Consider the following 26,184-nt stretch of genomic DNA (forward strand, 5'->3'; position numbering starts at 1 on the left):
TAAGTATAGGTTTGATGCAGAGCATCCAGAGGTATAAGGGCAATCCTGTGTCACCCAAAAAAATGTACTTAGACTTAGTTTCTGTTTCATGTGTTTTCATTTTTGGATACCCATTTGGGTCAAATGAAGGTTCCAACTCTCACAGTTCAACTATCAGTGTGCTAGAAAATCCTGAAAAAAATAGGAGCATGCAATTTGGCCATCATTTTGGTGACCTAGAAGGAGTGAATTGGTCAGATGAACGTAATTGTGATTTAGAGCATTCCAGAAAAAGAATCAGGTCAAAAGGCCCCACGGTTTGAAAGTTATTGCAGTTTTTCGGGTTTTGGAGACCTCCTAAGAATGCTTCAAAGTCAGGTTAGGGGCATTAAATGACCTCGAAAAGGGCTGAAAAATGGGGGACGAGCAAAGCTTGTCTATAAAGCTATAGAGCGCTTCGAGAGCTTTCCGAAAATGTAAACGATTCGTCAATCGGAGCTACGGTTCAAAAGTTATGCCTCTCGGAAGTTCGGTTACCGTTTCTAGATTCTTCTAGATTTGCACCGACTTCTAACACAGCTTCTAGAACCTTCTATTTTGTCGATGGATGCCTACCAGCACTTTCTAGAATGTACTCCTAGTCCTTAACCCTCTGGGGTCTATTTAAGGAGATTTCTGGCACTGTAAAAGGCAGTTCGGAGTGGAGTTTGAGAGAAGGTACTGAAAGGAGAAATTATCTCCAGATTTATGCTATTGTAAGCCCTTAAGGCATGTTTTGAAGTTTATTTTCTCTGTACTGTTTGTACTAGCTTATTTTCTCAGTTAATATAATTTCTCCTTTTCTGTGGTGTCCATTCTGCTCTTGGGTTGTGTCCCCATCAAGTGGTATCAGAGCAGGTTTTCTTGAGTGTGTAGACAGAGCGCCGACTGTGAGGCAGTTTGCACCAGGACTGTGTGGTTGTGGGTTCGATTTAGAAGATGCCTCCACGAAGAGAGCGTGGTGGAAGGGCCAGAGCTATTACTCCTGAAGAGGTTAGAGCCCTCCAAAGGCAGGTACAAGCATTGCAAGAGGAGCTCTGTAGAGGAGCAAATGTTGCCGCTGGTGACGACAGTGAGGATGACAATGAAGAAGAAGTTATGGGACCAGAAGGGGAATTTGACGGAGAAGTTCTGAATCATGCAGAGGAAAGGCTTTTTAGGGCCATTACTAAGTTTGGGAAAAGACCCACAATTGAAGTGGGTGTATTTTCAGGAAATCTGAAACCAGATGAGTTGATCGATTGGATCAATGAACTGGAAGAATACTTTGAGTATGAGGATATCAGGGACCCAGATAGGGTTAAGTTTGCAAAGGCCAAACTGAAAGGCCATGCCAAAATCTGGTGGCAAGAGGTTCAACTGGAAAGAAACAGAAAAGGAAAGGAGAAGATCACAAGATGGGATCGCATGGTGGACAAATTGAAGAAGCAGTTCATTCTTGTGGACTATGAGCTTGATTTGTTTAAGAAGATGCATGGGTTAAAGCAAGCAGGAAGATCAGTCCAAGAATATACAGAGGAATTTTACTGACTCTTGATTAGAGCGGGACATGCAGAAGCAAATAAGGAGAAGGTTGCTCGTTATATCGATGGGTTGTGACCTAGCATCCAGGAGAAATTAAGTCTGGTAAGAATGACCAGCATTGAAGAGGCATACCAGTTTGCCCTATGAGTTGAAGAGAAGCTAAATAAAAGGTTTGAAGGAAGACAAAGAGGGCGTGGTCAAGGAGGAAGGGGAAGCGGTAGATCATCTGGAGGCCGCAATGAAACCCAAAAGAAAAATGAAGATGTGGGTACTAGCAGGAACTAGAGGAATGAGGGTTTCAACCGCTCCCATGATCAAGACTTTGGAAATCAAAGAGGAAGAGGTAGAGGACGTGGACAAGGAAGAGGCGGCTTCCGCGGTACTTGTTTCCATTGCAATGAAGAAGGTCATCGTGCCTTTGAATGCCCTCAACGACAAGGAAGGACAGATAGGAGAGCTGAGGGCCAAGCTAGGGTTGCTCATGTGGATGAGGATGCACAATCATCACATTCAGAGGATGCAGAAAGAGGAGAGACCTTGGTAAATGAAAGAGTCCTACTAAGTGGTGAGATTGAACCAGGACAACGGAGGAGTTTGTTCCGTACCAGATGCAAGTGTGAGGATAAATGTTGTGACGTGATCATTGATGGTGGTAGCACTGATAACTTGGTAAGAGAAGAGATGGTCTCTAAGCTGAAGCTCAAGAGGGAGAAACATCCCCAGCCCTATCGGATTGCTTGGGTAAAAGATGATCATAAGGTCCTGGTAAGTGAACAATGTTTAGTAAAATTCAAAATTGGGAGTTACCATGATGAAGTTCTCTGTGATGTTATTTCGATGGATGTTTGCCATCTATTGTTGGGTAGGCCATGGAAGTTTGATAGACATGCAGTACATGATGGACATGCAAACACATACTCTCTGACAAAGGATGGAGTTCGCCACAAATTGAAGCCCATGAAAAAGGAAGGTGAAAAGGTATGTAGCAGTGCTAGGATTTGTCTTGTTGATGGAAGGAAGTTTTTAGATGGCATGAAACATCAGCATGTGTGCTATGCTTTGATTCCTAGGAAAGATAAATAAGGTAGTAGTGAAATACCACTTGAAGTTTCAGATTTACTAAAGGAGTTTGGAGATATTATCTCTGATAATGTTCCAGATGGATTGCCACCAATAAGGCAAATCAGTCATCAGATAAATCTGATTCCAGGAGCTAGTTTGCCGAACAAGGCTTCTCACAGGATGACTCCTACTGAAACAGAGGAGCTAAATAGACAGGTTCAGGAGCTGTTGAGGAAGGGCTTGATTCGAGAGAGCTTGAGTCCATGTGCAGTACTTGCACCAAAGAAGGATGGAGAGTGGAGGATGTGTACAGATTCTCGAGCTATAAATAGGATAACCATCAAGTACCGGTTTCCTTTGCCAAGGATGGATGATCTTATGGACTGCTTGAGTGGAGCTCAGTACTTCACAAAGATAGATCTGAAGAGTGGTTATCATCAGATACGGATTCGAGAAGTAGATGAGTGGAAAACAGCCTTCAAGACCAAGGAGGGTCTTTATGAGTGGTTAGTCATGCCCTTTGGATTGACGAACGCCCCAAGCACCTTCATGCGGCTCATGAATGAGGTACTTAAGAAGTTCTTGGGAAAATTTGTTATTGTCTATTTGGATGATATTTTAATTTTCTGCAAGACTTTGGAAGAACATTTATTGCATATTCGTAGTGTCCTTGAAAGGCTAAAGGAAGAGAAACTGTTAATTAATCTGAAGAAGTGTAACTTTGCAAAAAGGGAGTTAGTCTATTTGGGGTTTGTTATATCACCTGAAGGTCTCAAAATGGATCCGGAGAAGGTAAAAGCCATCTTGGAATGGCCTACTCCAAGGTCTGCTACTGAGGTAAGATCATTTCATGGTCTGGTTAGTTTTTACAGGAAGTTTATTAAGAATTTCAGTGGCATATGTGCACCCCTAACTGATACAATAAGAGGGGATAGAAAAGAGTTCAAATGGACTGTAGCAGCTGCGAGAAGTTTTGAATTGCTGAAGAAGAAGGTAACAGAACAGCCTGTGTTGGCACTTCCAGATTTTAGAAAGGTTTTCCAGGTAGATTGTGATGCTAGTGGCAGCGCTATTGGGGCTGTATTAAGCCAGGAAGGTAAGCCTATTGCATATTTTAGTGAAAAATTGAATGATGCAAAGAAGAAGTATTATGTTTATGATCAAGAGTTCTATGCAATAGTTCAGGCCTTAAAGAAATGGAGGCATTATTTATTGCCAAAGGAATTTGTTTTATATACTGATCATCAGGCATTACAGTACCTAAATAGCCAAGGTAAATTGAATCAGAGGCATATGAAGTGGGTAGAGTTCTTGCAGAGTTATACATTTGTGTTGAAGCATAGAAGTGGAAAATCTAACAGGGTTGCAGATGCACTAAGTAGGAGACAATTGTTGCTTACAATAATGCAGGTTGAAGTAGTTGGGTTTGATGAACTCAAGAATTTGTACCCTGAGGATCCTGATTTTGCTGAAGCCTGGAAAGCTTGTAAAGAACCTGTTGCTGTAGATGGAACCAAGTGGTTAGACTATTTGATTGAGGATGGTATGTTGTTCAAAGGTAGTCAATTGTGCATTCCAAGGAGTTCCATGAGGGAAAATCTGATTAAGGAGAAACATAGTGGAGGGATGGCAGGACATTTTGGTCGAGATAAGACCATTGCCATTCTTAGAGAACATTATTTTTGGCCTCAAATTTCACAAGATGTGAAGTTTGTACAGAGTTTCCAGGTTTGTCAAGTTGCCAAGGGGTTTAGTCACAATACTGGCCTATATCAGCCATTGCCTGTTCCATCAAGGCCATGGGAGGACATAAGTATGGATTTTGTTCTTGGATTGCCAAGGACACAAAAGGGTAATGACTCAGTATTCATGGTGGTTGATAGGTTCTCCAAAATGGCACATTTCATTCCATGCCACAAAACTCATGATGCTGTCCATATTGCAGACTTGTTTTTCAAAGAGGTGGTAAGACTACATGGTCTTCCAAGGAGCATAGTTTCTAACAGAGATACTAAATTTGTGGGGTATTTCTGGGGGACATTGTGGAAAAAGTTAAGAACAGACCTGAAATTCAGTTCCATGCATCACCCACAAACTGACGGCCAAACAGAAGTGGTAAACAGAAGTCTGGGCAATTTGCTGAGATGTTTAGTTGGGGATAAGTCCAAGGGATGGGATTTGATTCTACCACAGGCAGAGTTTGCTTATAATAACTCTATAAATAGGAGTACTGGAAAATCACCATTCCAAATTGTATATGGGAGTAGCCCAAGGACTGCACCAAAGCTGAGGAAGATAGAACAAGGGGAGAGGACAAGTGCTGAAGCTGAGGAATTTGCTGAACATATCAGGCGTCTACATGAGGAGGTTCAAGCACACATTACCAAGATGAATCAAGAGTATAAAGCTAGGGCTGATCAAAGGAGAAGACATAAGGAATTCCAAGTAGGAGATCTAGTCATGGTGCACTTACGAAAAGAAAGATTTTCAGCCGGTACTTACAACAAGCTGAAAATGAAGAAATTTGGCCCCTGCAAAATTCTGAAGAAACATGACTCAGGAAATGCATATGAGGTGGAGCTGCCAGATGGTATTCACATTTCTCCCATTTTCAACATTGCAGATTTAACAGAGTATCATGATGATGGTGCAGATGAGGAGTTGATGTTAGAGCCATGTCCAATTCCTGCTTCTAAGAAGGAGGAGATAGAAGACATTCTAGATCATCGTGTGGGTAGGAGTAACAGAAACAGGCAGTATGAAGAGTATTTCGTCAAATGGAAAGGACGACCGATCGAGGACTCAACTTGAATTTCAGCAGCTGAGGTTTCCCATTTGGGATTTCCTCTACCATTCATAAAGTGGCAGGGTCACTTTTCAATCTACCCTGGGTGTCTGATGCAGGAGCATCCAGAGGTATAAGGGCAATCCTGTGTCACCCAAAAAAATGTACTTAGACTTAGTTTCTGTTTCATGTGTTTTCATTTTTGGATACCCATTTGGGTCAAATAAAGGTTCCAACTCTCACAGTTCAACTATCAGTGTGCTAGAAAATCCCAAAAAAATAGGAGCATGCAATTTGGCCATCATTTTGGTGACCTAAAAGGAGTGAATTGGCCAGATGAATGTGATTGTGATTTAGAGCATTCCAGAAAAAGAATCAGGTCAAAAGGCCCCACGGTTTGAAAGTTATTGCAGTTTTTCGGGTTTTGGAGACCTCCTAAGAATGCTTCAAAGTCAGGTTAGGGGCATTAAATGACCTTGAAAAGGGCCGAAAAATGGGGGACGAGCGAAGCTTGTCCATAAGGCTATAGAGCGCTTCGAGAGCTTTCCAAAAATGTAAACGGTTCGTCAATCGGAGCTACGGTTCAAAAGTTATGCCTCCCAGAAGTTCGGTTACCTGATGGGGACACAACCCAAGAACAGAATGGAAACAACAGAAAAGGGGAAATTATATTAACTGAGAAAATAAGCTAGTACAAACAGTACAAAGAAAATCAACTTCAAAACATGCCCTAAGGCTTACAATAGCATAAATCTGGAGATAATTTCTCCTTTCAGTACCTCCTCTCAAACTCCACTCCGAACTGCCTTTTACAATCCCAGAAATCTTCTTAAATAGACCCCGGAGGGTTAAGGACTAGGAGTACATTCTAGAAAGTGCTAGTGGGCATCCACCGACAAAATAGAAGGTTCCAGAAGCTGCGTTAGAAGTCGGTGCAAATTTAGAAGAATCCAGAAACGGTAACCGAACTTCCGGGAGGCATAACTTTTGAACCGTAGCTCCGATTGACGAACCGTTTACATTTTCGGAAAGCTCTCGAAGCGCTCTATAGCCCTATGGACAAGCTTTGCTCGTCCCCCATTTTTCAACCCTTTTCGAGGTCATTTAATGCCCCAAACCTGACTTTGAAGCATTCTTAGGTCTCCAAAACTCGAAAAACTGCAATAACTTTCAAACCGTGGGGCCTATTGACCTGATTCTTTTTCTGGAATGCTCTAAATCATGATTACATTCATCTGGCCAATTCACACCTTCTAGTTTACCAAAATGATGGTCTAAATACATGCTCCTATTTTTTCGGGATTTTCAAATGCACTACACTGATAGTGGAACTGTGAGAGTTGGAACCTTTATTTGACCCAAATGGGTATCCAAAAATGAAAACACATCAAACAGAAACTAAGTCTAAGTACATTTTTTTTGGGTGACACAGGATTGCCCTTATACCTCTGGATGCTCCTGCATCATTACCGTTTCTGGATTCTTCTAGATTTACACCGACTTCTAACACAGCTTCTAGAACCTTCTATTTTGTCGGTGGATGCCTACCAGCACTTTCTAGAATGTACTCCTAGTCCTTAACCCTCTGGAGTCTATTTAAGGAGATTTATGGCATTGTAAAAGGCAGTTCGGAGTGGAGTTTGAGAGGAGGTACTGAAAGGAGAAATTATCTCCAGATTTATGCTATTGTAAGCCCTTAGGGCATGTTTTGAAGTTTTTTTTCTCTGTACTATTTGTACTAGCTTATTTTCTTAGTTAATATAATTTCCCCTTTTCTGTTGTGTCCATTCTGCTCTTGGGTTGTGTCCCCATCAAGTGGTATCTCCAATCCTCACCTATCATCATAAATTTCGTGTTTCTCACTTGATCATCTTGAATTCAAACTTCACCCAAGTTAAACACAATGATTTTTTATTTATTTGAACAATTAAGTATAGGTTCATCTCCAATCTTCACCTATCATCATAAACTCTGTGTTTCTCACTTGATCATCTTGAATTCAAACTTCACCCATCCCTTGTTGTTCACACCAACTTGATTGAAAATTCATTGCACTTGTATCAATATTGAGCTTGAATTGGAACTTGTCAAGCCTTCTCAAGCTTGATCCAATTCACCCCTTTGCCCATTTTGAATTGTCTAAGGCTTCAACTTGATGATCGAACTTGAACATTCCCTAATACCTCAAGAACTAGGCTTACCCAAGGACTGAGACTTCCAAAATGTTACCAATCTACTCCTAAACTAGCACCTATTGACAACAAAAGAAAAATAGGGGGTCTTGTTGATGTGAGCCTTGTTTCACTACAATAAGCAAAATCAAATATTCAAAATAGTAAACACTAAATCCTCTCTTGAATAAGGTCATTTCTCATGCTAAGCTTGCAAAATAAGATCATTGAATGACTTCAAGGTTCCTTTAATATATGGATACTTGATCAGTGAAATAATGTGATTTGTTGGTTATCACTCAAGGGATAAAAACAAAATTCATTCAATGGATATCAACTACTTGTAGTTCTAAAGATTTAGCTTCAAAATGTGCAATGAAAATATAGTTTGTTCTTCTAACTTTCCTCTTCAACTTAAACTTAAACTTGCCAACTTCAACTACTTCCACTCCTAACTATGATTGCAAGGAATCATGGATGAACTTGGACTCTACTAGATGTAGCTTAATAGCGACTACATCAACCTAGTGTACGCTTCTAAGGAATACTCTAATGGTTTTCTCATCAATATCTCATTTTCAATTCCATCAAATGGATACAAACTGAAGATTAAATATCAATTGAATTTAAGTGTGTTCAGTCATCGACTAACCACAAAAGGCACATTTATAATCAGCAAGAGACTAGTGGCTCGATTTTGTTCAAGTCAAGCAAGTAAACATCCACAGTTAATTTCATCAACTTAACTACTTCAACATGAAATGAAATCTGCCCAACTGAAAGATTGAGGAAACCATGTAACACTTCAAATCAACATTAAATAATTCACCATGAAAACCAACAATGAATCATCAATCATCATGATAGCATTATAACAATAATTTGATCGTGCCTTTCCCTATAGCCTACTTCTACTCTAGATTTATAATCTAATCTTTTACAATCTGTTTAACTCCTCCACTACTAAATGTTACAAATGAGAAGGCCTTGGCCTTTTATCAATGTTCAATTACAAAGAAGTGCCAAGATCAAGGGCCAAGATTCATCCCTACAAATCCTAATTAGGGTTACTTCTTTGTGTTTTTAATTTAAATGTAATATCATGACTCAAAAACTCGATTTAGGAAAATTGGTCTATTTTGGAAAAATAGGTCCCTAGAGCACAAATTAAGAGATATCCCTAAAATTCTTATATTTTTAGAAGACTCTCTGAGTTTTACTATGGTCTCTTCTTTGCATTTTCATTTTTGGGGCCAAAATCATAGCATAAAGATCCAATCTTGTTAACTAGGTCAAAAAGCAAAAAAACAAAAAAAGACCATTTGGTGATTAGCTTGTGCTTTATTTGCACATGGTTCAATGCATGATATGAGTTGTCATTTTGTATGGAATCAACTATTTCAATTTATTTTCTTTTAATCGTCATATTTCTTCATGATTTCATGCACTTGATTGAAATTTGTGACAACTTGGAGGTCAAAGGAGCAAAAAATGGAAAAAATGGAAAGCATGAAATCAAGGTGCACACATTCCAAAGGAATCCAAACCTTCTTATTTGTATTGTGAAAAGTGATCATTGTCTTCTTTTTCATTGTAAAATCATTTCTTGCTTTTGGTCAATTTTTTCGGTGTCTTCCCAACATTGAAAAAAATTCATGCTTGAGTTTTCATCCAAAGCTATGTTACATCCCAAATTTTGGCTCAATTTTTAAATGTTCCTTATAGTTGTTGAGGCTTCATGCAAAGAGAGTAATTGGTTAACTTAGTTGTTCATTATGGTTTAGTGTTGGTTATTCGTTATGATTTTATGGAAAATGGAATATTGGTCAATCGTTATGACGATATATGAATTGGAAATGGATGGCTAATATGATTATATGCTATAGTAATTTCAACTTCAAAAAAAATGATGAGCAATATATTGTTACCATGATAAATTTTCACTTGCGAGAATGCCACAAAGGGGGGGAAGCATTGCCAAAGGAATTGGGCACAGGGGCACCACCTACCATTGAGCAAATAGGTAGGAGTCCTAAACCACCATGACCAAGGAAATACAGCAAGGCAAGCAATGGTATACTAAGGGACAACCATGAGCTAATCGTTCCAACTTATATAATCAAGTAATTACTCAAGCATAAATCAAATTAAGAACAATAGTTACCTTAAGTAATATTATTTTATGTTTTAATATTATGTCACCTGCCCTAATATCTTATGTTTTAATACTATTATATGTTTTAATATTTTTTTGAACCTCGACTATGGTCTTAATATTATTTCATGAGTGGCCACTTTGCTAATATTTTCATCGGGCCTTATAATATCTCGATGGCCACTTTAATATGATTGCCACATTGAACCGATGGCCTTGGATCTTGTAACTCCTTGCCACCTTTGCAATCTTGCTCGTAACTGAGCATACAGTCGAGAAGTCTAAGCCTTTGGTGCGAAAGCTCATTTTGATATAACATTTTCATCTCTGGCGGAAAACATACCACCATGTGCAGAATTATTTATTTTTTTCGCTCTCATTCTTGCTTGGCAATCATCCCTGCAAGTTATACACACCTTCTATAGGTTATTCAATTAAGCTTAATTAATATTGCAGTGTCTAACCAGAGTGGCAGTAGCTGATCGTGCATCCTTTCTTCCATAGCCTTCAGTGTTTGGGCAACTTGAGTATCAATCAAATTGTTCAAGCCATGGAAGAATCAACTACGATTTCAGGTCAAGATATCTTCATTGCTGGATTATGTTTATAAATTCAAATGATATATTGGGGCATATTTGAAGCCGTTCTTGAAATATTGATTAGAATCGATCATGATATGAACCGATGTTCTCTCTTTATATACACATCGTAAGAATGATTTAGAATTGTGGCATTCTCTCATTAGAGAAACTCTCTCTCTCCAAGATCATGAATACTAGAGTATAACTTATTCAGGGATATTTGAATATATCTCCTGAGATAAGAAATAGTGCCTTGTAAATCAGAATTGTATTGTCTTAAATTCAATTACCTTTTCATAAATGTTAGTGCCAAAATGGCAGATACATTGGTTGTGCATAAAATGCTTTAACATTCAGCTATCTTTTATTATGTCAACACCAGAAAGACAGATGTATTGTCTGTGCAAAGAAATGCTTCAGCATTCAGCTATCTTTTATCATGTCAAATGCCAGAATGACAAATGTATTGTTTGTGCATATAAATGTTTTAACATTCAGACTTCTTTTCTAAATGCCAAGGCCATTTCGGTAAAAAAATTGGCTATGATTACACATGTTCATACATCCACCCAGTGAATCATCCAAGAAGACAAGCACAGTCGAGATGAAGGGTGTAGATTGGCAATCATTTAACTATGGTTTATTCTTGCATGATAAAAGAAAAGAATCATCAGTAACTTAAGCAAGTTAACTAAAAGATGTTTAAAAATTTGTGTCAGCTCATTATTGTCCATTGTATAGGTCTGGTTGTCTAGTCGAGCATTGGGTTGAAACTTTAACACTTGGATCCCTCAGTGGTTGGATAGTGGTGTCCCAAGCCTAATCCCAGGGTAAGGATGATCTTTCTTAGTGGAGATTGTATTGGGATACTAAAGGGTCTGTGGTTGGGAGGTTAAGCCCTTGGCAATGCTTTTCCTCTCCACCAGGTGCCAAGACTTGCACTAGACAGAGTTATGATCTGCATTCAAATATCTTCAAATAACAAGTATTTTACTTTATGAATTTGCAATTTCAAGTTGAAGATATGTTAGATGGTTAATATTGTTTAATCAGTTATCTTCTTTTCAATTATTCGGTTATAGTTGTTGGTTCTCTTCCATCTGAATATGTAAAGTAGTTGTAAAACTGTCTTCATGTGATTATGAAAAGTACATTTCTTTATTAGCAGAAAAAGTTTCTCTTACCATTAAGTAACGGTTAGTTACGATGGCAGTTATATTCATCATATTTGTTGATTGAATACTCCTTCAATTGTTAGTTAAGATATTTCAGTTAAACTGATTATAACTGTTAATCTCTTTCATATGAACATGTAAAATAGTTGTTGTAAATGCCTTCTCATTATCATGAATATGGAAAGTAACTATGTCCATGTTATCATAATTGTTAGCTAAGGCCTGGGAAAAGGGGTTGTTACGTATGGGATTCAAATCTTTTCCAAGGTTGCATGGGTACGTGGGTATCGGAACGGGAACGGGTACGGGAGCGGGTACGGGTACGCATATTTTTCAAAATAGGGGACGGGGGTACGTTTGTATGCCTAATTTTTTCTATATAATTAATATTTTATAGAAAATATAATAATCAAAATATCTATCATGAGTCATGACATTGAGCATTCAAAACAAGAAATTTGAAAATATAAGCCATAAGTCATATATATATATATGCTACTGCTGAATGTTTAAAGTATTTTTCATAATAGGGGACAGAGGTACTTGGGTATGTCAAACTTATTTTAAAATTACACTTTTATATTTATAAAAAATCTGATTTTATGAGTCATGACAATGGTTTTTCAAAACAAGAACAGCGATAAAGTTTGCAAATGTAATGTACTGTTTTCAGTTTCAGATTTGCTATATGTTTGAAATAATAATACATGATAAATGCTTAGATGCATAATAAAGAAGGCAGACTTTAAACATGAACAAGAAGATCCTAAACCATATGACAATGACATATTGCAAATGATAAACTTTTGACTTGAACAGTGATAAAGTTTATTGTTAATGTGTATCAAAGTTCCAAACTGATTTGGTATTGAATTAAGTTTGATAAACAACAAGCTAATACAAAAACAAAAAACCAAAAAAAAAAAAATCAGAATCTTAATCAAGGTCCTTAGCTATGATGCTCTCCACCAAGTACCCGGTACATGGGATACGTGTACCCGATACTTGGGTACGTGGGTACGAGTACCCATGCAACCTTGATCTTTTCCTACTGAACCTCAACTGAGTCTTGATGATCTTAAACTCCTTAATGACCTTAAGAAATTTCAAGATCTATACGCTTAATATGAAAAACTAGAAAAGACATTTGATCCTACTTACCATAGTCTCAATAGGACCATGACGGATATGCAATCTCACCTTGTAAAATAGATAAAAGAAAGAACGACATCATCACATGAGCTTCCCTTAAGTCCTTCATATGCATATGAGTCATCTTCTTCAAGGTCACATTCATCTTCTTCTAGGTCTACACACTCTATCTCACCTAAACATAAATCATCTTCTTCTTCCAGGTCTACATATTCTATCTCTCCAAAACACCATACATCTTCTTCCATTAGATCTGAAGGTGGTCCAACCTTTGATCAAGAGCCTATCCCACAATTTTATGATGGACCCATTTTTGACCAACTTGAGAATAAAAGACATGAGCATAGGCATACTTTTGAGAGGACTTTCGCTCCTTTGGCAGATCCTTCTGATGTCATCTTGCCAACACTCGTTGATAATAAGCTTATCACATTGTCTAAATCAAACTCACATGGAAAGCCATTTTTGGAAACTTGTTGTGCCTATCACTAACATAATGAACATAATACTTCAGATTGCGTGGAGTTGAAACATAAAATACAAGACCTTATTGATGACAAGGTAGTTGGCATTGAACCCATAAAGACTCATATGATGAAGACACTACTCTTGAGTGAGATCATGTTGTTGAGCCTATGTCTAGTAGTGGTTCCCTTTCAGCCTCTAGTTCTTCCAACACTCATGAACCTCCTAAAACATCAAAGATTTCCAACATGGCTCCATCAAACAAAGAACCTAATGCTTTTTCGTATTGACTATGCGTACCCTCAAGGGCTACCTCTAAAAGAAACCCAAGCTAATTTGCATTTGGCTACAAACCTTTTCAATGCTACTAAACCAAAAGATCCTCAACTTTCATGCGATGCTATGCCTATCATACACACTCCAAGAAATCCTTCATTACCTCTTCAAGAGCCTATCATGCAAACCCAAGATGCTCCATTGTCCTTAGAAGTGGCTCCGTGTCAAGAGGAGTGTCAAAATGATGAAGAAAATAGTATCAAGAAAGATCACAATCAAGATCCAAATATACCCTTTCATCCCTTCCAAGATGTCATCCCTCCATGTCTTGTGTCTTCTCCATCTCCTAAGAAAGATCAAGATACTACTTCCAACGTTTCTAGTGAGCTTACCAAAAATCAAGAGAAAAGTGTTTTGCCTTTGCTATCCAAAGCTACTTGTCAAGATCAAAGTATCCCCTCATCCTTGTTCTACCTCTACATATCCACCTTAAAAATCCAACATTCTTCCAAAGTATTTGCATAAGAATAAATACCCTCAAGCTTCAAGTGTTCATATCCAAGATATTGCTCCTATCAAATCTATTCATGAGCATGCTGGTAACCTTGGCCACGTTGCTCACTCTAAAGATGTTGATATCCCTATCCATTATCCTTTTGCATCTTCTAAATCCATCCTTGGTCCTTATCCATCAAAGTTAAAGCCTTCAAACCTCCATCTATATTGGGTCCTTACATCCTCCATCTCCTATATCTTTCACTCTTAGCTCATCATCCTCTTCTCCCATCATACCTCAAGATCAACAAAGGCACTCATCCTTGATGATTTTCCATTCACCCATTCATCTAAACTCACCATATCATCCTTATCCATCCACAAATCCCAAGTCTTTTGGAAGTAATTTAGATGTACAAAATACAAAGAAATACAAGAATCCATTCGCCAATGAAGATCACAATGTCTTATCTAATTGTTGGTACACATATGGACCTAGATTTTAAACTTTCAGTTTCAAGTCTTGAACCTATCAGTTTCAAGGTTTGAACCTCTTTGAACTACTTCGAACTTGGTTCAAAGTGGTTCGAAGTGGTTCAATAGTTCAAAGTGGTTCGAAGTGATTCAGTGTGCATGAAATGGTCCAAGTCCAAAGTTCAAGTTTGAAAGTTCCAGATTGTCAGGTTTTGGAATGCAGTTTCAGAAGATCAACAGCTCGAAGTTCAAAACTAAGTCCAGATTTAATTTCAAAATACAGTTTTTCAATCTCAGACTCAAAGCCACATTCATTGTTTTAGAAGTGCAGGTCTTGAATATGCCATAGAAAATAATGATGAAGAGCCTAGTGATTTGAAGATGGCTAGAATGCATTATAAATCCACCAAATTGATATAAGCAAAGATGAAAAGTATAAGGCTCTTGCTGTCAACTTTATAATTCTGATTTTTTGACAGTCATATAGACCCTCAAAGAGTGACCTGTAACTTTTGACTCGGACATTATTTTCAAAATCACTTCGGTGAGAATGTGGAAAACTAGGATTGTGACAACATATTCAAAATTCAGCAAAATCCAATGGTGCAATAATTAGTTATGCCCCCTGCAATTGGACCTATTTTTACTATCAGAATTATTTCTAATCCGCAGAGCATCTTGAATATCTTGTTTAAAAATAGATCATTCGAATGACAGGTGGCATATGCAAACTCTCTCACATAATGCTGATATATGACAGGTGTCATGGTCTAAAGATTTAGATTCTACAAGTATTCCTAATGTTATCTTTATAAAGACAATTTTAAAACAAACATTGGGTCTAGGGAAGTGATAATAAAGAATAGCTTCCAAAATGTAAAGAAGAATCAGTTTTAATAACTGAAAAGTTACGAGGAAAGGAAGGAGAGGCAGATTGGGAAAAGAATCAGTTATGCTGGGAAACTGAAAAAGAGAAGGAGGCTTATTTATTGAGGATTTTCTCATTACACGGGGTTCCACTTTTCCTTCTGCTGACTGCAAACTGTGTGCTACAGCAGGAAGAGGAAAATTTCAGATTTATTCCAGTCCTTTAGAGATTGTGAGAGGCAGAGCATGGGCTGATTTTCCTTTCCTGAACTGTGTGTTAGATATGGGAGTAAATTTTGATATGTTGTATGTAATCCAAGAAAAGAGTTTCAGTTTTTCTTTAGGCAGTGATTTTCATTGTAAATGTGTAAGGGGATTTTTGTTGTCTTTTACATTTTGGAGAAGGGAGGCTGGGGGATAATTGTATCAGAACTTTGATTATGATGCATTTTCCTTCCACTGATCACAATCTTTGTGTTGTTTTCAGTTTTTTCTAAAAATACATTTCATTGTCATTGTTTTTGGATTATGCTCTCTCTTCAAGATATCTCCTAAAGCTTTAATCCCTCATTTTCTCAAGAGGATGGAAAATACTTCTTTGATCTCATTTGCTTTGTAATGCAGCATTTTAGCAAGTGAACTTTGTGTCATCTATTTTTCTTTGCTGTTCTTTTCTTTTCAGTTTCTTAGTTTCTGCATCTAGTTTGTGTTTACGGGTAGATGTTTGTAAACCTTTCGTGTTTTTTGGTTAAAAGCATCCATATCTAAATTTGTTGTAAATCATATACAGGGAGTTGTACCCGGATAAATTCAAAGGGCACTTACACTCTTTCAATAGTGTAAGTTAAGGTCTACTTAAACTCTTGTCTATGATGGCTTTTAAGACAAGAGGGAGTTGTACCCGGATAAATTCAGAGGGCACATACACTCTTGTCTTCAATGTCGGAATTCCTCAATCCAAAGGAATTCCGACCAGAATTCCACACATACATAATCACACCCCCTCTTCACTTAAACTTAGCCATTTTTGCTCTCATCCTTTGCCTATTGCCTTGGCTGAGACAAGACTATATATAAAATCCGAGTAAATCTCCTTTTCATAATCGAAGTTAAGTCTAGTTGGCCTTTGGCTATCCTTCCCTCAATCTGAAAGGTAACTCCATCCCTGTGACTTCGAGACTTCCTCACTTAAACTCTTAAGACTCGCTTAACTTCAAGCTCTACCTCTTTGACCGCAGTTTACCTCCCACGAAGGCCTAAGGACTTGAAATTGTTGCTAGCTAGACCTAAAAGACTGCCAAAAATGACTACTCCTATAGGCAATGCAAAAAGAGGGGGTCCTCATTCGCAATGGGGTGATGGTGTGAAAACTTGACAAGAAGTCCCCATTTGCAATGGGGTGAAGGTGTGAGAAGGTCACAACACTCCCCAAACAAAAATATGCAAGATTACAAGCTCTCATGAGGCAATTATGGTTGACATCAAATAACTATAACTCCCCATTTGCTAGTTCTACATTAAATCCTCCAAGCTCTTTCCAAATTACAAGTTTCCAGAACATAGTGTAACTACTGAATTCAACTGTAAAAGATCTCCAAGCATACTGTACTAGATTTAATTTAACTTAGAAAAATGCTTAAGAACTTGGACTTGATCTGAAAAATGTGAAGAAAACACATTCTTCAAGTGCCTTTCCCTCTTTGTAAAAATTCTATTTATTTTGATGATCCAAAAACGAGCAGCTAAATTTATCACTTCCCCAACACAAATATTCAAGATTATAAGTTCTCGTGAGGCAATTATGGTTGACATCAAACAACTATATCTCCTCATTCACTTGTTCTACGTTAAATCCTCTAAGCTCTTTCCAGATTAGAAGTTTCCAGAACTTAGTGTAACTACTAAATTCAATTGTAGATCTCCAAGCATACCACTAGCTTTAATTTAACTTAGAAAAATGTTTAAGAACTATGACTCAATGATCTGAAAAATGTAAAGAAAGCAAACATATTCAAGTTCCTTTCCCTCTGTGTAAATTCTATTTATTTTGACGATCAAAAAATGATTAGCTAAAGTGATCACTACCATGTTTGCACAAACTCTCTCCTCTATACAAGATACTTTTAGTGACTCATTTAACAAGAAAAACATGTGAAACAGACTTGCAATAGATCAAATTGGGATGGTATAACTGAGGTGAAGGTGGTATGAATAATCTAGAATCTGAAAATGCTAATGTCAAGATGAAAAAAAACTCAATAATGACAACTTTGACCACAGTTGAAAGGCATTTTTTATCATGGCCAAGTTTGTCCTTGTGCAGCAGGATTGTCAGAACAGAGGACAAAACGACAGAGCCTTCTGATTCTAACGAAACTAAAGAATTCCAAATTCACATGTTTCATGTATTGAGGGTTCTTGAACTCTTCTTTGATATCCACTAACTCATTTTCATAAATACCTCAAAGAGCAGTCACTGTAAAGAACTTCTAAGTACTTTCTTAACAAATTGGTTGAATTGAGCTTGTGTTAGTTCAGCCCATGGGTCTTAGCAAAGCTCTAGTATGATAAGTGGAGAGAAAAGTTGTAGCCTGTTTGGTGTTTGGATATTGCTGGTTGTGCAAGATAAGCCCTTGAAGGCCTCTGAAAGACAGTAAACTATTGTAATAGTTGATTGACAAGAAGATCACTCACTCTTTCAGAGTTTTATCCTATTATTTTGAGTTTATCCAGGTTGATTGTTGTTGTTTACTTTATGAGTATGTGTTTTCTAAGCTCTCTAATTTGGTTATACAAGCTTCCTTTCCTATTATTTTCACTTGACGACACATGAACATTTTGCATAAGGAATAGCAACTTAATCAATCAATATAGATTCAGGTTGACAGAATTCATGCTTATGTATTATGCAGTGGACTATCAGCACTAATTATGAATCATTTGATCAAATATAATGACCAAACTTTCCATGGGTAAACTTGTCCATGTGACAGAGTCAGAATGGGTGAAATCATAGGGTGATAGGTTCAGTCCTTGTCAAATGTGTCATTTAATTAAGGTCATCCCTAAAAGAACCATCCAAATATCTTGTTGGGACCAATTAATATTGTCACTCTTGATTTACCAATGCACAACATAATCTCTCTTTTCTTCAAGGTGTTAGAAAAGAGAGATTACAGGAACAGTATGGGGACAGAATGTAGAAGTACCCTGCCCATCCCAAATTTGTGCAGAATTCTAAAAGCGTTTCCCGAATGACTCTGAGAGTAACCAGGGACGTAGGGGACGACCAGAAGTCCCTGGGACAGCTAGTGGACTCCTAGGCATCCCCACAGCCCAGGACACTTTTGGATGGCTAGTTTTAAAGAATCACATTTTTTAATTTGAAAACACAGAGATTATCCATGCCCATAAGGACACCCGAAATACATTAAACAATACCAAAGCCTAATCTAAGCATAAAAATCCAAAAAGAAAGGAGAAAAATCATTTTCACATTGCAAAGAAGGAAATAAGAAGTAAGAGAAGGACAATACCAAAGCCTAATTTAAACATAAACAAACCAAAAAGAAAGGAAAAATCATTTTCACATTGTAAAGAAGGAAAAGAACAGCAAGAGAAGGAGCAGCTATCAAGGAGTGGACAGCAGTTGAAAGAGGATGTTAGGGCATCAAATCTACTTGATATGGACTCCTAGATATGGCATCTGCTGATTAAGGATGATGATATTATTATATTTTTGTAGTTTTATGTTTTTGTTTGCATTTTATGTTATTTCATGGTTGAATCTTGGAGCCTTTTGGCATTTTTGTTATATTTTGAATATAATATGTATGCACAATGACAATGAAAGTTTCTACAATGATGAACCACTTTTCCAGATCCTTCTAAATGTATTAAGCTTCTACAATATACATGATGAATACTTTATCAATGTTACGATATGCATATTTACATATTTAAAAGTTCTCTTTATTTTTTAAATCACCCCATTTTTAATAGTCATCCCCTCTAGTCCCCTAAAAAATGGCCCAAAAGCACCTCTGACTGGAAACACGTTCCGGAAACTCAGTAGAACATAGTTTGTAGTGTCAATTTCGCATGCAAGGAATTGATCTTTGAGTTACAGCGTATGATGAAATATTTTTATAGATTGCAACTGACCCATTTTCTAACAGTCTATTCTTCCCAACGATCTAATGTTTCCAAAAGCAACTAGTCTCAATCTCATCTTGGACTAAAAGTCAATAACAGAGAATGATTAGAACTATTTTTCATCATGCATATAGTTATAGAGACAACTGAAAACGGAGGGAATTCTAATTTAACAGTCTTGATATGAATCATTAAGGACATGGTTGTTTTGTAACAAAATAAATTATAATTGATAAAATATTTTCATGGCCTTAGAGAGGAGTTATGCCTCCCGTGACAGAAGTAGTTCACAAATTACCAAGTTGCTTTGAAAGTATATCTAGCAAATATTAAGAAAGTAATGATAAAAATTTCTAAACCAACATAGTTCACCTAAGTTACATGAAATACAGAAAAAAAGATATGTGATTCAAAGAGAAAGAGTTGAGCTCATGATGTATACTTAGCATTCTTTGTTATGCATACCTAATATCAGACACACAAAAATAAGTGTGATAAGCAAAAGAAAAAGTAAAGGACTTGTTGTCTATATTCCTGATACGTGCTATCAATGTAAGATCCCCACCAGGAGCAAGTGCAACTCTAAGACGGCATTCAAAACTGCAATAGCATGGTAAAATAATATAAATTAGTCTTGAAAAACACCTGCACAAAAGTCAACCACAAAAGTTACTCGTCTTTGTTCTTAGCAACTTGATTCTTTTAAGCAAACAAATTGGTATTAAACAAATGACACACAAAGAACACAAATTATTGACCATAATTCCTCTCCCAAAGTTTCATATGCACTTCAATACACAGACATCTATCTCAAGCTTTGTTGAAATGGTTACCAGTACGGCCAACTCTTCAAATCATCGTCATTAGATTTGAGAATGAGATCTACGACAGCCTTGTTGTGGTAATCATTGGCAGGAAGAGGTGGAGGATTATTATCAATTGTCCAAAGTTTATTCCTTGCAAAACCATGTTGTTCTAGTGATCCAGAGTTTCCAAACTGCAAGCATACAGTCAAATTTGAGATGCCAGGAAATAGTACCCAAGGTAACTAGATTGAAATGCTAATATAAAACTACAAATTGACAAGGCACCTGAGGAAAGCAAATTGGAATCCCTCCTCTTATCGCTTTTGGTGGCTTGAATAAGGCCTGCAGAAACCAAGTTTAAAAAATTGTCCAATCATACTGATTTAACAGGTTCAGTTCAGTGCTTTGCATTCTTCAAAGGAAAGACAATGCATTTGCATGTTTGAAACTGTCTGCAATCTTGAAGGGAGGGTGGGTTCTTAAAGTAATTACTAAGGATCAAGCTGGTGATAGCTAGGATAGCAAATTATAATAGTCAAACAAAAGGTTAAATTAATGATATCCACTTTCCATGATCCATAATGCTTCTTGTTGGTTTTTCTGATTTTGATTGTGTATTTGATTTTGCATCAATGTCTGTGTTTCTGCACCTACATTTCAGATCACACTGTATGATTCGTCATGAGGATGTTAAGAGACCTCAAGGAGTAGAAAAATAGAAATACATTGTTGCAGGCCCTGAATGGGTAAAAAGAGAGATGCAAAGAAGTGGGAGAGGGTAGAGGTTGCACATGGAGCAAACACATTCACACAATGGAAACCAGAAAGAGCAACAAAAAGCCTAGATGTTACACAACAATCTTAACTATTGATATTCCTCCTGATTTTACAAGCGCATTAACAATTTATCACACTAGAGCAGACATGCTTGCTAAAATTGGTGGAACCCAGAAAAGATTCAGCAGTAGGATAAACTGTGGCTTTGCAGAAAGAAGTAGCTTTTATAAAACTGAAATGTATACCTATTGATATAAACCATTCCTAGTTACGTTAGTCTTTTTATTTCTATCAAAAAATTGCTTGATGGATATCTGGAATCCTGGTCTCAAAAACACTTTTTTCAAGATAAAAACATGCATCGTGTATTTAACTGGGGTAAACATTTCTCAGCAGAACTTAATGGATAAAAGAAGTGAGGAAGTAAATATGACGACTAAGGTCCAATAGTATGCCTTGTTCAGTGAATTCCAGCTCTAATGTTGTGAACAAATTCAAAGATTCTTAAAGGAATCATTCAGTAGATTTCCACATTCAATACAGATTATTCTGATAAATGATCTTATTGGATAGAGGAAAATACTATTAATCTATTCTTCGTAATAATACTGAAATTGTGTACCTTACTACTCATAAACAGTAATTCCTCCTGCCGTTCATTCTTCCAGGAAGTCACCTGTCCTCCAAACAAGTGAACCTGCATGCTTTGAGACAAACACATTAAGAATGACATTGGATGATCTTCCAAACTAACTCAAGCTCCACTTCTGCAGAAAAATATTGGATACCAATTAAATTATTAAACCTTAGAAAAATCAAAGAAAGCAATCTTCTGAGCACACTTCAATTCATTAAATATCATGTAAGTAGGGTGACAGCTGCTATGCTTCTTCATTAAGTCTGGGCCATGGCAAATTTTAAGCAACCTTTGGCGCGTTGAGCAATAACAGAAAAATTAAAAAATTAAAAGTAAAAAACAATATATTTGTAGGTAGATGGATCAAGAAACAACACTTAAAATTTAACTGCCACAGAGAAAGCTTCAGAAGATGCGAAAGATTATCCTAGCAGAAGGAGGAGAAGGCACTCTAACATAAAATCCAAAATTAAAAAGAAACATGAATGTCATATGCCTTACAGAAACCGAAATTTCTCTTCACTTAAATCCATATTGTGCAAAAGAGGAATATAGTTACAAATACTAACTTCATAACCAGACAGATTTATGATGAGGACCATTTGCTTGGATACAGATTTCTACATTATATCATAAAGTGGATGGGTGGTAAAGCATAAGCTTCTAACTGTATAATACCGATGCAAAGTATCATTGGTGACAACTGTGATTTAAAAAAAAAATTAAATTATGTTTTTAAGTTTGAGCACATTAATTCGAAAAAACACACTTCCATGGGATGTCACAGTAACAGCCCAACTACAGTAAATTGGGAATTTATCGTCTAGAAGCAAGAGAAGGCTATATACTTCCCATTCAAGTCATCTAATTCATAATTCATCCTCGGAATCATGTGGGTATTAAATTATTAGTTCTGTTTGTGTTGTGTTTTAAGTTTCAACAATTTTTGAAATTTTGAGGGCCATAAGTTTCCTATCTAAGTCATTAAGTAGCTTATGGTTGACTTCTCTAATTTGCTTCTAAAAATGCTCTGTTTTCAATGTTGAAAACTTGAACCGAACAAAGCACAAATATACAAAAACACGTGTGAATTTGTCTAGGTTTTCTGTATCGAACAGAAGTCTTGGAATATCAAAAGAAAGTGTCTGCTAGAATGGTTGAGCATATAGCAACTGTAAGTTAAGTAGTTGAGGCTCTGAATTGGTGTATTGTTATGTCATGAAATAAACGGGCACTTGGTTTGCCCTTGAGAGTTAACAGCAAGGGGTGCACATCTTATTTCAGAGCCATCTACCTATTCTTTCCCCTTATCAGATTGTCGGTTGCTTTACCAATCAATAGAAAGAAGAATTAGAATGACATCTTTGGGGACCATTGTACATGATATTTCAATGGGTTACATCTCAACTAGCTTTTAAGTATCCTATACAGCTTACACAACTTTTCTTGAGCACCATTCTTTTCGAGTGATTTGAGTGCAGCTGTATCTCTATATATTTCTTTCTTTTCCTAAAATATTGTTTCCTTCGTGGAGTTTAGTCAGAATCAGACCATCCCCTTTGACCAAGATATGATGCAAAACTAAAGGCTCCGGGATACTGCAAATAGACCCATCATAAACCAAGTGGAGTTGAATGCAAGATCAGGGAATATAGAGATTTACACTTTCGAAGTTTCTATTACCAACTTGTTGTGGGTGCTACCCTATAAATTATGTTTCATGACCACAAGGATGAAAAGGCAGCTTAAGGAACTCCAGTCTGTCCTTGCAAATATAACTGGACCTAAATATGCAGCTTGAAGTTCACTTGTAAAAGATGTTCAGGCGGAGGCAAACAAAGATTTTTCTTCTTTTTTTATCGATTTTTAACATTTTCTAAAAGCCTCAATTGATGGTAATACATCATTTACACTACATAAAAGCATCAAATTGCCAATACAAATGCTTACAGATAGAAGCAGATATAGCAGTATAAAAGCGATACAAAACTGTATTGATGGTCCTAAAGAAGTATAAAGTACCCTCGCAGAAGCTCCACGAGGTTCCCTCAATAATACTTGGTCTAGTCCATGGCTATCTTTCATCATCTCTACAGTAGCTCTCTGATCAGAATCCATTTCAGTCCGCTCTCAAGAACTAAAAATTGTTCTGCTTCCAGATGTAGGAAGAGGACTGAAGTTCAAAAGCTCATTGAGCTCTGAGGAGTTGTAAAGCTTGGGGGATGCTAATAGATCATATGCCTGACATGGGCATTGCACATGTACAATCTTGATCTGGTATATATAGAGGAGATTCACTCGTTGGAGAGGATTCAGCTGACATATATATACTTGTATGGCAGAGGAGATTTGATTTCTTGCTGTCATTTGACAATGCAAAAGGAGGGAGTTGAAAGGCGGCAGGTGAAAGAATTTCTTAGCTTTCTTGAGATTTGAATCACTGGGATGGGTAGCTGTACTTTTTTGTCTAAATCACAGATCTCACAGGGAAATCAGTTATTTTTTCACAGGTAGCTTGGACTTGGACCTCTGCAGCCCTTTTCTAGGAAAGTGTATTGACAATGATCTGAACTGCCCAAGTTGACAACTGGAAGCCTTGACGACAACTTATATAGCCCTAATGATTTGAATAGCTGTCAGTAGAATTAGTAAGAGAATTGCCTTAAAGTGGCTAAATTTGCTGTCAATTCATAAGCAGCCTCACATTATTTAGAGCCGTTAACAAACGTGTCGTCACGTTTAGGTCTCATTCACGTTCTTAAAAGGTTCTAGATCATTGCATAGCATTCCCATTATCCAAATTCTTGGAGCCTGGGCAAGTGGAGATGACTTGTGATCCACAAATCTTGGAGAGGGTTTTGGGTTTACGTCCATTGTGTGGAAGTTGCCCAAAAGAAACTCTATAATGATTAAGAATATATATCAACGCTAAAATCACTGACCTAATACACAGCAAATATAGAGTTGACACTCTTTTAAGAGCTGTACTAATGCTCTGTTTAGTGCCTAAATTGTATAGATAAATCTTGAATTCTACTTCCCAAAAAAAGGTACGTTTTCATTTTAGAATTATATAATTTGATGGTAAAGTCTGTTATGGACAACACAATTTTACTGTTATTATAAAACAAGCTGTAGCCCATCATCCAAACACACAGTAGGACAGCCATGCTTGCCAATGCCACCTAAACAATGTTAAATTCACCCTTCGTGAATGGTGACAGAAGCACGACATTATGTAATCCAACTGCTTTCAAAACATAAAACTACTAAAATGGGCCCTCGAGCTTGACATTTGTGGATAAGACTAACAATTATTTCCGATCATCCAGAGCGCTGTTATCCACTTTCGCAGACACAATTTCCAATCACGGACAGTCAACAAAAATTTTTTTACCCCGTCAAATAAAAATGTTTATAACATGTTTGGAAACCAAAACTGGTGGACACCAGAGCAAGAATAAAAAGAAATGCCCAAGAGATAGGAAAATCTACAAAAGTTGTCAAATCCCATCAACATCTTGTCTATTTCGCCGACCTACCTGAGGTGCCTGTTGCAACTTGCGGTAAAAAATGCATCTATGTACTGCCTGACCTAAAACGCGAAGTTGTTGTTGTTTGTTATATGTATATTAGAAGTACCACTTATGTACATTTCAGGACATCTAAACAGGAATAAATTAAAAGTGTCATCCATCACTCCGATTTGCAATTCATTTAGGGCCCGTTTGGTTGGTTGCAAGCGTAGCAATTGAGAATTAGAATAGAAAATTTGAATGAGAATGGAAAATGAATAATAGGAATGAAAAAATGCAATCCAATCTTGTTTATCCCTTGTTTGGTTATAAGCTTAAATTGGAATAGGGTTAACTTACAATCGGCGCCATTGGAAAATCGTTGAAATATTTGAAAATATTGAAAACAAAGTTCCAGCGCTCACCCCAGGTCAAAACAGATTTGAAAAATTAATTAAATTTGAAAAAGTTAAAATGAATGCAAGAATATCAATTCTAATTACAGGTATTTTTTGGAATGGACAAAAGCTCATTTTGGGGCTAAAATGAGAATACGTATTCCTATTCCCTATTCCTATTCCACGCACCAAACAAAGAATACAAATCATATTCTAATTTCCTATTCCTATTCCGGTTGTATTCCAGCAACCAAACGGGTCCTTAATAAATGTAATAAAAGTATCTTCTCAACTGTTCTTTCGCCGGATAGATGTTGTCTTTCCTATCTGGGTAAGTATGATAATGTTTAGCATTGCTATGATGGTGAAATTTATATATTTATATCAATTTTCATTCAAAATGACATTATTTTATTTTATTTTTTTTTCTTATGGAATAAAATAGTTTATAATGAATAATACTTACAAAATAAACAAGGTTTTTAATCAAACCTGAAATTATTTTTTTGAAAGTCAAATTTTAAAGGTGATCAAAACTAACCATGTCTAGAGCTTCATGCAAAAATAATATCATTTTACTCATCGGATGGAAATGTAAAAGTAAATTGGAAATCTCATTTTAAAAGTAGACTAAAAAGAAATCTTGTAATGCCCTCCGGAGATCCTTGGAAACAAGGATAAATATAAGCCAAGATT

At 36.8% G+C, this 26,184-nt stretch overlaps 1 protein-coding gene across 1 annotated transcript in view; it reads right to left on the bottom strand.

Annotated features, from left to right (window-relative positions):
- The window catches only part of LOC149565761 (putative glucose-6-phosphate 1-epimerase), an 83,279-nt gene extending 58,173 nt beyond the window's left edge, over positions 1 to 25,106 (bottom strand). The window contains exons 1-5 of the mRNA XM_089819251.1: positions 23,598 to 25,106; positions 21,561 to 21,635; positions 20,447 to 20,503; positions 20,189 to 20,352; positions 19,821 to 19,955 (exon numbers count right to left, since the gene is read on the bottom strand). Coding sequence (XP_089675377.1) covers positions 19,821 to 19,955; positions 20,189 to 20,352; positions 20,447 to 20,503; positions 21,561 to 21,635; positions 23,598 to 23,693 — 527 coding nt within the window. The 5' untranslated portion in view covers positions 23,694 to 25,106. The remainder of the gene's footprint in view (positions 1 to 19,820; positions 19,956 to 20,188; positions 20,353 to 20,446; positions 20,504 to 21,560; positions 21,636 to 23,597) is intronic.
- Positions 25,107 to 26,184: the final 1,078 nt, after the last annotated feature.

This window comes from Cupressus sempervirens, chromosome 3, assembly GCF_028749045.1.
Source record: "Cupressus sempervirens isolate cs-2001-9-10 chromosome 3, ASM2874904v1, whole genome shotgun sequence".
Lineage (NCBI taxonomy): Eukaryota > Viridiplantae > Streptophyta > Pinopsida > Cupressales > Cupressaceae > Cupressus > Cupressus sempervirens.